General features: G+C 40.0%; 1 protein-coding gene across 4 annotated transcripts in view; it reads left to right on the top strand.

Moving 5' to 3' along the window:
• Positions 1–13,316, top strand: part of pkn1b (protein kinase N1b) — a 134,000-nt gene that overhangs the window by 42,582 nt on the left and 78,102 nt on the right. Inside the window, exon 1 of one of the 4 annotated variants that reach the window (XM_073934357.1) lies at positions 7,865–8,057. Coding sequence (XP_073790458.1) covers positions 7,977–8,057 — 81 coding nt within the window. The 5' untranslated portion in view covers positions 7,865–7,976. 4 annotated transcript variants of the gene reach the window in all.

Below are 13,316 nucleotides of genomic sequence, written 5' to 3'. Positions count from 1 at the left end.
GAAATTAATTTCCACAAGTTTCTGGCTTTACCGCTGATCACTACATCCCCCCTCCTTGTTCGAATCGAGGACTGAAGTCTTTGATCTGGACAATGGAATAAAGTAAAACAGGAACAAAACATACCACTTAACTTTCCCTTTTGACCATTGGCATAGCAGTAATATGACTGAATTTCCAATTAATTTAAGAACTATTTGAAGAGTTTATGTGGAAATGGAAATTTTATGCAAGAGGCTTAACAGTTACATGACATTGAGTTTTAGAAGTGAATACTGAAAAATGTTTGTCTGAAACGAAAGCATCTTTAGCAAGAAACCAAATTTGATAATGACATAATTTGGTGTTGCACTGTCAAGGATGTACACTGAGTGCACCTGCATATTATGCATAGTTCCTTTCTTTGCCCGACTGACCGATTCCTTAAACAAGTTCACTTGGTACCAAATATGACATGATGTCATGTGTTGCCATTTTATCAGGAGCAAAGCTCACTTTGGCATTAAGTAAAATTTGCATTCTTTTAAAGACTAACTAATGGGTCAAGTCACATTCTATATGACATCCATTATCTTAATTACCCTGCTAATGGTATGGTAAGGTCTGTTTAAAATATGAAGGTTCTGCCTGCTTCTGCAGCGGTACTACAGGTTCAATCAAACTATTCTTCTCTTTGGAAGGATGTCCTATAAGGAAAGATTGCAAGGCTGAAACTAGCAACAATTTTTACAACATTGGCTGTGATTTGCAATATTTTACATAAGGTGCCAAGTAACTAGTTTATGAGTGGTCTTGTCTGTTGGTTTGACCATCTAGAGGATTGTCAAAGGCATGAAGAAAAAATATCAGTTTGCATGTACAATTAGAGACTGATTGGAATATTTCAACTGAGACAAAGAATTATGACTCCTTTCCTGAATTAAAGGAATGTGATGACAGGGGCAATTAAAAGTCTGCTGACTTTGAAGGCCCTGTTCGTTTTAAGCTACCCCCCCTCCCTCCCTATGGCTGACATTCACTCTCTGATGTGTGAATTAGGTGGGGAGGAAGGTGACCTGACCTGGTCAAGCAGAGGTAACCTGGTCTCTGTCTGTGGAGCTATGCTCCTCAGAATTAAGGCTTTTGAGGTGCTCTTGAAGCATGTTGTGCATTTTTGATAATAAATCATCATCATGCCTACTTTCAAAACCTCTGGACTGCCTAATTCCATTACCCATATTCCAGTTGTTTCCTGGATCATCTCTCTTTCTTTTCTGTCTACTCTCCCTTCTGTCCTTATGCTGCCTTTTCTCTCCAGCAGAGGGCTTTTTGGCATTCTTGTCAAAGGACTTTGATTGGGGGAAGAATTTGTATTTGCTAGGAATCCTGTTTTGGTCAGGTTCTGACACTACATCCAAATGTGCGGGAAACTTTTTGTTCTTTCTGTCCTGTCCAGGTTCAGAAATGTAAGCATATTCTTTGTTCTTTCTATCTGCATTTACCTTCCCACTATCCCAAGCTCGTATTGCAAGTTGCCTCAACTCACTTGCCCAAGTCTTTTCAATGTTGAAAAGTGCGAGCTGTTTTCTAACTGTGGGGTAAAGGTTAGCAACAAACAGGTGCTTGAACAAAGGGTCTTCCTCCGCATCAGGATAATCTTTACCAGCAAAATACATCTCTCTTAAACGCTCATAGTACTCTCTAGGAGACTCATGGCGGCCTTGCTTGATTTTAAAAGCTGACAGACGAGAGGTATAGGGGTTTTCATGTAGAGTAAATTCTGCTGCAAGGGCTTTGCACAATTCATTGAAATCATTGGAAATTGCTGGACTCTGCCTGTCAATAAAACTATGGACAGCTTGTGTTGTTGTCGTCCTCAAAATGAAAAGTTTATCTGACATAGTAATCTCAGGGAGGTATGACAAGGCAAAATGGACATCTTTAAGGTACAGCTCAATGCTGTTTCCTGGTGTTTCAGGATTAAACACTTCAATGTCACATGCCAGTTCCTTAAGTAATGACAAATGATCGCTTGGAGGTGGCATACTTGGAGACTTAGGTTGAGATAGGACAGTATTATGAGAGTTGGATGCAACTTCATAGTTACTAAATGGGTCAGCACTTAGGCTTAGACCACTACGGGCTCTGACATTATCACTACCCTGATAACGCTTTCTGTTTTCAAAGCTACACAACAGGGGTTCCCTACCTGCTGAATCAAAGGAGCGGGGGTGCTCGGTTTGGGATTCAGGGTGCTTGGGGGAAAAATGTCTGGCTCCCTCAAATTCACTAATCTGGTCCACAATCCAATCCATTTCTCTAATCCAATCGTCCTTGTCCATTTCATGCTTCTATCTCAGCTCAGAAATGTCACGCAATGCTGATCTTACTTCAGCTTTGGTCCTAGTTTCTCTAGACCTCAGAGAATTTAACCCCTCTGTTTGTGCTGAAAAGTCAGTTTGGGTCTGGACAAGCTCTGTTTGCAGAGCGGCCATGTCAGTTTTCACATCTTCAAGCTGTTCTTCCTGACTCTCAGTTATAGCATGTAGGCTTTTTGTCTCTGAAGACAATCTACATATCTCAGCTTTTAGCTTCAAATTATCCCTACGCAAATCAGCCAGTTCGTTTTTGAGCTCCTCAAACTTCAAATATAAAACTTTGTTCTGATCTTGGGGGAGGGAAATATCCTGATTTGGTTGTACAGGTAAATTTTGTGCTAGGCTAAAAAGATGCTTCAAAAATGGAGCAGCTTTTACAGCTTGACTCACTGCTTCAACTGTTATATCAGCCATATTTATTTAATATATAAACTTGTGTTTTCTATATAAAATAAATGCACCCCCCAACCAAGGTAAACTGTGGAATGTTTAACACATAAGTGCCGGCTAGTCTACAACTAAGACAATGGGTGTCACACACTGAATGGGGCTTGATTAATTTAGCACTTATCACTGAATGGTCAGAGGTGTTAACGTTGCCTGACCGGTTTCACAAAGAAACTCTGAATTTAAATAGACTCAAAAGGTGAACCAAACCTTTGTTATACATGCAAGTAGCAATTCAGTTATAATTCAGAATTACAAGACTACGATTTACTGATTTTGAAATCAGAAAATCTCTGCCATAATAAAGTTGGTTCAGGACATAATGGCAAATCACAAACTTTTATCACTTCATAAACACCCTATTCATAAATAGTACCAAGTATTTGAGCAGGGACAACAATCAAGTCAGGCTTAAAGGGAACCTGGCAACTGGTTACTGTCTAAATTTGATGACTGAAATAGTTTCCTGCTAAAGTTACCTCAATTGCAGTTTTATTAGTGCATAAACATTGTGTTGATAAAACAGAAGGCTCAATTTCAATCTAAGCCAGGCCTCACGCGGGGCACCAAATAATGTAGTGATAATTGGATTTATCAAATATCAAAATCAATATTTCGGTATTGATATTAATATTGATATTTTAATCTCCCGTAGGGGACCAAATGATGTAGATATAACAGATAACTAACTCCTTTTAAACGGGGCACCAGACAGCTTTCCACTGTCAAAATAATTAACAATAAAATATTGTTAGTTAAATTATACAAATGAGGAGTTTATTATCTGGCCAAATCTGAAGGATAATGAGATCGTTTGACTTGTAGAGCCTTTTTCTGTATTATCAACACAAGGAAGACACAATTGTAATAAATGTGTATTTATTAACAAAATAGTAATCAAGGGTAACTACAATTATTAAATGTACAATAAATGAAGTGCATAGGCAAGTGATGAAGGTGATTAAGTTAAGGTAAGGTAAACCTTATTTTACAATAACAAAGAACTGAGCAAGTTTTTGTTATTAAAGAATATCAGTTTTAAACATCTAATTAATTAGAATATTTTATACTGAAACACACTATGCCAAGGTCTAATTTAAAGGGTTGGAAAGTGGAATATTTACGTTTCTGCCTTTGATGCAGTGGATGGAAGAAGTTGGATCTTCCTGCAGATCTTGAAGCATGAAACGAGCAGACTTGGCTCTCTTGAGCTTTGGGTGGAAGAAATCTGTAGTTTCTGGAACACGCAGACTGGAGATTTCTAGAAGTGGTGGTTCGATGTCGGGAACACGCCGACGTCTTTATCCTTGAGCGTAGAAATCTGTATCTTCTGGAACACGCAGAAATTGGAGATTTCTGGAGGTGGTGGTCTGATGTCGGGGACACGCCGACGTCTTTATCCTTGAGCGTAGAAATCGGTATCTTCTGGAACACGCAGAAATTGGAGATTTCTGGAGGTGGTGGTCTGATGTCGGGGACACGCCGACGTCTTTATCCTTGAGCGTAGAAATCGGTATCTTCTGGAACACGCAGAAATTGGAGATTTCTGGAGGTGGTGGTTCGATGCTGGGAACACGCCGATGCCTTTTCTTTGAAGGTAGAGTTCCTGGAAATCTGGGACACGCAGATTTTTGGAGGTGGTGGCCTTGATGCGATGGTTCAGACGCCTTGGAAAAAGCACTGTGAATCCAATTACCAAATCCTTGCTGGAACACGCAGCAAAAGGTCTGATGTCTAGGACAAAACCCCGCAAACCACCATGAACCACACTTTGACCACTCTTCGACCACCTTTTAGGACACACTCTTTAGGACCCACACTTCACAGACTTTTTACCAGCAATGTCTTTAATACTTTCTCTGGAAGGCGGTATTGAAGGATGTCACCTTTCAAATCCAGCATTGTGATTGGATGATCCTGTGAGTTAGTCACTGGGAGGTGTCATCCATAATGTGGCCTGCATTTGCATAGTCATAGTCCACTGGTTAACTATGATAATATTTAAGAGTCTTAAATATTTTCCTATGCATAATTCACTTTCCAAACCACATCTAATTTACCCAAGGCATTATTTGGAATAGATAGAGTCTAAACATCGCTATGTAATGTTGATCTTTACCCAAGCATTCATATATAAACCTTAATAAGCAAAGTTTCATACAGTGAAGTATTTCAAGCAGTGCATATTAAATATATACATGATCATTTGAATATACAGGTATATGACGTGAAATTTTCCATTTGTGTCTCTTTTGTGACATGCAAGTTTACTGATCCATGTGTATCTCTGAGTTTGAGACGATGTCAAAAGTTGATTGGATCAAGAAGCAAGTCCTGGGCTCTTAACACCTTTGTCTTTCAGATAAACAAAAGACAGATGGTCACGGTCTCAATTGCCACTTTCTGATGAGCTTAAGAAAAGGGTCAGAGTTTAGTGGTAACTCTGCAGCATTTGTTTATGTTGGAAATTAATTTCCACAAGTTTCTGGCTTTACCGCTGATCACTACAGGATGATGCCCATGCGTGTGTTTCTTTGGACAGTTTCATTTCCTCTCTGGCAGTCGGAAGGTTCACTAATGTCATACGGTGAATTAACACACAGCCATTTCTGCAGAGCTCGCCTCTGAACAGGAAGTCGGTTGAGAGATTTCTAAAGTGAGCCGTGCGTGTGTGTGTGTGTGTGTGTGCAAACACATTGGATGGGCTTTATGCATTAATTTTCCTCTGTGTGTGTGTGTGTGTGTACTGTGCATTTGTGTGCATAAGCGTGCTGTTGTGTAATAAAACACACGTCTGTTTGTGTGTGTGTGTGTGTTTCACCTGTACATTTGTGTGTTGCTGTGCATTAGTGTGCTTGGTGCTATTACTTAAATTGTGTGTGTGTGCTTGTGTTGTTTTGCATTTGTGTGTGTGTTTGTGCGTGTGCACCAGTAGTGTTTCTGTGTGTGAATTAACTGCAGTATTGTGTGTGTGTGTGTGTGTGTGTGTGTGTGTGTGTGCGTGCGTGTGTGTGTATGTGTGTGGTAGCCTGTTGCTATAAACTAGAGAATGTATATGTGTGTGTGGACATTTTTGCATTTGTGTGTGTGTATGTGTGTGAGCACCAGTAGTGTTTCTGTATACAGCAGTATTGTGTGCGCAGCAGTAGTGTGTGTGTGTGTGTGTGTGTGTGTGTGTGTGTGTGTGTGTGTGTGTGTTTGTGTGTTTCTCCTGTACATTAATGTTAATGTGCATTACTGTGCTTGTTGCTATGAATTAGAGTGTGTGTGTGTGTGTGTGTGTGTATGTGTTTTGTATTGTGTGTGTGTGTGTGTGTGTGTGTGTGTGTGAACAGTAGTAGTGTTTGTAGTTGTGTGTGTGTGTGAGAGAGAGAGAGAGAGAGAATGTTTGTGTGTTTGCAGTAATATGCGTGTGTGTGTGTGTGTGTGTGTGTGTGTGTGTGTGTGTGTGTGTGTGTGTGTGTGTGTGTGTGTGTGCATGTGTGAGCGGTAGTAGTGTGTTTGTGTACATCCACTAGTAGTGTGAGTGCGTGTGTTTGTTTGTGTGTGTGTGTACTTGTGTATTTGCAGTAGTGTATGTGCATGTGTGAGCGGCAGTAATTTGTGTTTGTGTGTACATCAACTAGTAGTTTGTGTGTATGTGTGGGTGTTTGTGTTTTGCATTGTGTGTGTGTAAGTGTTTTGCATTGTGTGTGTTTGTGTGTGTGTGTATTTGTTTGTGTGTATGTGTTTGCATTGTTTGTGTTTGTGTGTGTGTGTGTGTGTGTGTGTATTTGTTTGTGTGATGTGTAGCATTGTGTGTGTGTGTGTATTTGTTTGTGTGATGTGTTGCATTGTGTGTGTGTGTGTGTGTGTGTGTGTGTTTGTTTGTGTGTATGTGTTTTGCATTGTGTGTGTTTGTGTGTGTGTGTGTGTATTTGTTTCTGTGTGTGTGTTGCATTGTGTGTGTGTGTTTGTGTGTGTGTGTGTGTGTGTGTGTTGTATTGTGTGTGTGTGTGTGTGTGAGCGGTAGTAGTGTTTGTAGTTTTGTGTATGAGAGAAAGAGAGAGAGAGAGCGAGCTTGTGTGTTTGTAGTTGTGTGTGTGTGTGTGCATGCGTGTGTGTGTGTTGTATTGTGTGTGTGTGTGTGTGTGTGTGTGAGCGGTAGTAGTGTTTGTAGTTTTGTGTATGAGAGAAAGAGAGAGAGAGAGCGAGCTTGTGTGTTTGTAGTTGTGTGTGTGTGTGTGCATGCGTGTGTGTGTGTTGTATTGTGTGTGTGTGTGTGTGTGTGTGTGAGCGGTAGTAGTGTTTGTAGTTTTGTGTATGAGAGAAAGAGAGAGAGAGAGCGAGCTTGTGTGTTTGTAGTTGTGTGTGTGTGTGTGCATGCGTGTGTGTGTGTTGTATTGTGTGTGTGTGTGTGTGTGTGTGTGAGCGGTAGTAGTGTTTGTAGTTTTGTGTATGAGAGAGAGAGAGAGAGAGAGAGAGAGCGAGCTTGTGTGTTTGTAGTTGTGTGTGTGTGTGCGTGCGTGCGTGTGTGTGTGTGTGTGTGCATGTGTGTGTGTGTAAGTGCTTGTGTTTTTGCAGTAATTTGCGTAAGTGTGTGTGCATGTGTGAGTGGTAGTAGTGTGTGTGTGAGTGTTCATGTGTTTGCAGTAATATGCGTGTGTGTGTGTGTGCATGTGTGAGCGGCAGTAGTGTGTGTGTGTTTGTGTGTACATCAACTAGTAGTTTGTTTGTTTGTGTACGTGTTTTGCATTGTGTGTGTGTGTATGTGTTTTGCATTGTGTGTGTGTGTGTGTGTGTGTGTGTGTGTGTTTGCAAGTGTATGTGCATGTGTGAGCAGCAGTAATGTATGTGTTTGTGTGCACATCAACTAGTAGTGTGTGTGTGTGTGTGTATGTGTGTGTGCATGTGCACGTGCCTGTGTGCATGCGTGAGCAGCAGTACTGTGTGTGTGTGTGTAAGCAGTAGTGTGTGTGTAAGCAGTAGTGTTTGTGTGTGCGTGTGTGTGTGTGTGTGTACACACTCTAGCTCTGAACAGGAAGCAGTAGCGTTGTATTCTCAGAGCGGAAGTCTTCTCTTCAGTCTTCATGCTGCTCTGGGCTCTGACAGCAGACAGCAGTACATGTGTGTATGTGTGTATGTGTGTGTATGTGTGTGTTTGTGTGCACGTGTGTGTATGAGCAGCGGAGGTGATGGACAGTGAAGGAGATCCAGCAGACGCTTCACTAAATGAAGAGTCGATTTCCTCCAGTCCAGCCGAGGCCGAACTCCTGGTAGGATCTCGAACCTCCTCAGTCCACAGAAAAACAGCCTGAAGTCTGACAAAATCTGTTTATCTCGGCGTTTACTCTCTCTCTCTGTGTGAGTGTGTGTGTGTGTGTGTGTGTGTGTTTGTTTATCTGACTATCACAGTATTAAATATCTGCTCATATCTGCTGGACATCAGCTAACCTGACCCAACAGGTTGACACTAATAGTTCAATACTTGTGTATATACTGTACATGTAATTATGGGGTGTTTATTCTTAATGAATGTGACCTAATGAACTGAAGCGTTAGCGTTTATGTATTCAGTGTGCTCCAGTGTTAATGTCAGCCTTTTCAGGATGTATTTGTAGTCTAGTTGTCGTGGAGGTTATGATGACTGAGTGGACTACTGGCATTTGTAGGTTTATGTATTTTTCCATGACTAAACCTTCATGCGCTGAAGATGACGATGGTTTAAGTGTGTCGTGTTTCTGGAGTGTGTTTGTAGTCAAACTAAAGCTGTTTGGTGTTTTCCACAACCCGTTCACTTCCGCGGTGTGACGTGTGTTTCTGCTGAAGCAGGATATTGAGTTTAATAACGCCTGAGTTGAGTTTCTCCATCGTGAACAGACTGCATGCTGAAAGAGTCTCTGGATGAAACTGTGTGTGTTGTTAAGACTGACCGATCATGTTTGAGGGAATATTCATATCATCTTTCTTTCTCTAGCACTTTTACAATGTAGATTGTGTTAAAGCAGCTTAGAAGTTCTTGTAAATGTAAACTGTGTCAGTCCAGTTTTCAGTTCAGTTCAGTGTTTAATTTTCACTGCTGAAAGTTCAAACACTGAAGAGCAAATCCATCTATGCGCAGCTCCACAGGTCCCAAACCAAGTATGCCAATGGCGGGGAACTAACTTCACCAATTGACAGGGCCGGATTAAGGACACCTAGCAAATTCAAGGGCACCCCTTTTAATTTTTTACCTCACAAAGCTATACATATATATTAATAAACTATTAACAATAACAACAACAATGCATTTATATATATATATATATATATATATATATATATATATATATATATATATATATATATATATATATATATATATATATATATATATATATATATAAATGCATTGTTGTTATTGTTAATAATTTATTAATTCATATCATTGTCTAGTTTCCCACTATTTGATTTATATTTGATTATTGCATTTGTTTCTATTTCATTAAAATAGGCCTGCAAGTATACAAAATTAAGTAATGACATAATATGAACTTTAAAGTTCAAACAGGCTGCAAAAATCAGCAAAACAAAAAACATTTGCAAACTTCCTAAATCAGTGCTTTATAATAAATGCTTTAAATAGAGGTTTACCTTTGAAACGTTTCTTTAGAACTTTAGCTGACCATACATTCCCAAAAATGTAATATTCTTAATATCCATGCTTCAAATATCCAAAATAGCTTATTGTGGTCTTTTGAGTTACCGATGTCTAGCATTCCTATTTTATTTATTTATTTATTTATTTATTTATTTATTTATTTATTTATTTATTTATTTATTTATTTAGTTAGTTAGTTAGTTAGTTAGTTAGTTAGTTAGTTAGTTAGTTAGTTAGTTATTTAGTTATTTAGTTGTTTGTTTATTTATTTATTTATGTTTATTTGTTTATTTAGTTGTTTGTTTATTTATTTATTTATTTATTTATTTATGTTTATTTATTTATTTAGTTGTTTGTTTATTTATTTATGTTTATTTATTTATTTATTTATTTAGTTGTTTATTTATTTATTTAGTTGTTTATTTATTTATTTAGTTGTTTATTTATTTAGTTAGTTAGTTAGTTAGTTATTTAGTTGTTTGTTTGTTTATTTATTCATTTATTTATTTATTTATGTTTGTTTATTTATTTATTTAGTTGTTTGTTTATTTATTTATGTTTATTTATTTATTTAGTTGTTTATCTATTTATTTAGTTGTTTATTTATTTAGTTGTTTATTTATTTATTTAGTTATTTATCTATTTATTTAGTTGTTTGTTTGTTTGTTTGTTTGTTTATTTATTAACATATTTATATTTATTTATTTATTTAGTTGTTTGTTTATTTATTTATGTTTGTTTGTTTATTTATTTATTTAGTTGTTTATTTATTTATTTTATTTTATTTTATTTTATTTTATTTTATTTTATTTTATTTGTTTGTTTGTTTTCGCATCAGATATTTTGTCTGATGAACGCCAGCACAATATTTCATTGCTCCATATGAATTTTTGTCGTTTTCATGAAACGGGCAGAGTAAATATTCATAAGCAAAAAGATTGCTTTCTAACTTGATCAGTTAGGGTGCTTTCACACCGAGACTTTTGTTTGGGAACCTGTCTCGTTTGCCCAGTTAGCGCGGTTCGTTTGGCATGTGTGAATCCAGCAGTCGTGCTCGGATCTGCGCCAAATCAATCGATCCGAGATCGCCTGAATGAGGTGGTTTCAGCTTGATTGAAACAAACTCTGGAGCAGATCGATTGTATTGAGAAAGCAAGTCGATCTGAGCCCGGCTATATCACAGTGTTTTATGGATATGTCATAGGCATACGGCTAAATGAAGAGAGAATTATGAGCAGGGCAGGATATCATCATTCCTACTGGTAAATGTGCGTCTCATGTCAAATATGAAAGTGAAAGCATGCTGAACTATTAACGAGAGCTGTTTATTCGTTAGGAACATTGACCGAAGTGCAGTCTAGCCAAGGGCTCTGTATGAGAGAGTCTTCTCCCTGATTTAGATTTGGTGATGTTGTCTGTGGGCGTCACCATTCAAAATTAAAGCGCTGCTTTTCGCTTATAATGTCTTATTGCTCATCGCCATAAATTAAGATAAGGACGCATGTCAGCTGAGCGGGACACTGCATAATAAACTATGAAACTCTGACCAATGTGAGGAGAGTTTACTCACACGTGACTTGTTTTAGCTTATTTGGTCTGTTTAGAAATGTTGCCGTGTGAAAGTGAACCGCACCAAGAGCAAAGAGCAACAATGTAGCTATTTTAATCCCTGTTTAGGAACATCTAAATCGATTCACAGGTGTGAAAGCACTCTTAGACTTACTGTAAAGCATAACCGAGTGTATTTACTTGAGATAGATACTCTGCAACGATGGAGTATGTGATGGGCTTGAATAGGTTATTTGATTTGTCCGTGCACTGTCTCGATTATATTGTGTGATAGAAGGATTGTGCGGTTGCCGGTTTGAGTCCAGCTGTAACTGTTGTGCGGTCGAGACAATGCTTCAGTTATGAGTCCATTCAACATGATTCCCCCTATCCCAGCTCCTGTTACTACATGTACAAGTGCATCAAAGATGAAGACTGTTTGAAATGTATTTTTTTGTTCGAGCTTGGTTAGCCTACTTTTGACTCGTGCCGAAATAAGGGACTGTCCTGGGAAAATTGGGGCATCTAATCACTAGGGATGTAACGGTATCAGAATTTCACGGTACGGTAATACCTCGGTATGAATGTCACGGTACGGTATTTATTGAATCATTTACAGGAAAAAACAAAACTTATGAAAATACTCCAAAAAAGTGCCAAAAGTGTCAATGACATACAAATTAGCCATCTATCTGTTAGCTTTGAAACAGGAACTTCAATTTTAATAACAAAAAAATATTAAACCATGTAAAAAAATAAAGTTTCAATTTAGTATTGTTGAAAACTCATCACATTCAACATTTAATCACTCACTCACTTAGATAGAGATGGGTTTTAAGGAAAATTATCATATAAACATAATCTGGTAAAAGCTGGTATCTCTGGGCATTTACAATGTCCCCTGCAACAGAAAAAAAAACCCTCTCATTTGGGACAGGTTTCTGGGACAAGAGAGATATGACTTGGCCCAGGTTGACAGCAGTGGGTAACGTTGTGCATTGTCTTTCCCCCACTTGAGAGGACAAGCCATGAGTCTCATGTCTGCATCAATCTAAACAGTGTGCTGACAACACCGCTATTCAGTACGCGCGCGACAACACAGCTGATAAGAACTCGCGCGACAAAACCGTTATTCAGTACGCGCGCGGCGACAACACCCGCTTTAGAGTTTTCCAGCTCTTTTTCATCCCCGCTTCTAGCAGCACACTCCATTTCCGCATTACTGGATCTGTAGTGACAACAGACCGCAAGGGATGATGGTCAAGCATGGGCTGATGGGAATTGTAGTTCCCCTTCGGGGGGAACTCCAGCACTATAAGTGGATTTGATTGTAAAATCCACGCATTGGGAGGTTCGGTTCAGAAGCTACTCGTCTGAAAGAGTATTGAACGGGCCAATTAAGAATGAATTGGCAGCGCAAGCCTGCGCAGGTGAGTGGCATAAGCAATCAACTGAGCATATAAGCTCACCTGGCGCCAGCAGACGCTATCCTTTTCGCTTCAGAGCCTTTTCTGATCGAGCTTATGAGGGTTCCTCCTGCTGATCTACAGCCATTCGAGAGAACGATTTTCATCCCGGTCCAGAGCGAGTCCACGCAGCGGCAGACGGTCGAGCTGGGTATCTCCCTTGCCTGGCGTCCCTTTGGGTCCGGTCCTCCAAGAGCGGTGCGTATTGTTGCAAATCCTAAAAGAGCAACACAGTCGTGCAGCACGTCCTTTTCAGGATGGCGCTCCGACTGTGCGTTTCTGGTTACGGGGGTTTCCTGGCTCCGGATGATGGACACGATCACTGCATTACATGTTTGGGGGTCCAGCATGTTAATGTGGTGCTCGGGGGCGGTTCATGTCGTCACTGCGATGCCATGACCGTTGCGCAGTTGAGATCGCGGTTAGCTTTCGTAAGAGAGCGAGCCACCCCAGTTGCCTTCTGTTCTGCAGCGGGCGCTCGGGCAGATCTGAGGGCTTCAGCGAAAGACAATCCGCCGCCCACGGGCTCGCGGACCTCTCGCTCCTCCAAGCGCTCCATCCAAGCTTCGGGTACTGAGAGTGATCCGTCTAATCAGATGGTAGCTCTCACGCTCGCTGACACCGGAGATCAGATGTCCTCCGCGGCATCGGAGGGCGGGCTTTCATTGTCCGACGATGATCCGGACCCGCTCGCCCCCTCTGGGCAAGCGAGCGCCGTCAAAACGGATCCTGAAGCGGACATGTTGGCCGTGCTTTCTCGGGCTGCTTCGGCCGTCGGGTTGGAGATGGTTTATCCCCCAGCCCCGCGGCCGGACCGACTAGATGGGTGTTACGTAGAGGATCAGAAGGCGAAGCCTTCGAAGCCTCTCGTCCCCTTCTTC

The sequence above is a fragment of the Danio rerio genome, chromosome 3, assembly GCF_049306965.1.
Source record: "Danio rerio strain Tuebingen ecotype United States chromosome 3, GRCz12tu, whole genome shotgun sequence".
NCBI classification, from domain to species: domain Eukaryota; kingdom Metazoa; phylum Chordata; class Actinopteri; order Cypriniformes; family Danionidae; genus Danio; species Danio rerio.
Note: the sequence above shows the minus strand (reverse complement) of the source record. Positions and strands in the feature narration are given on the sequence as shown.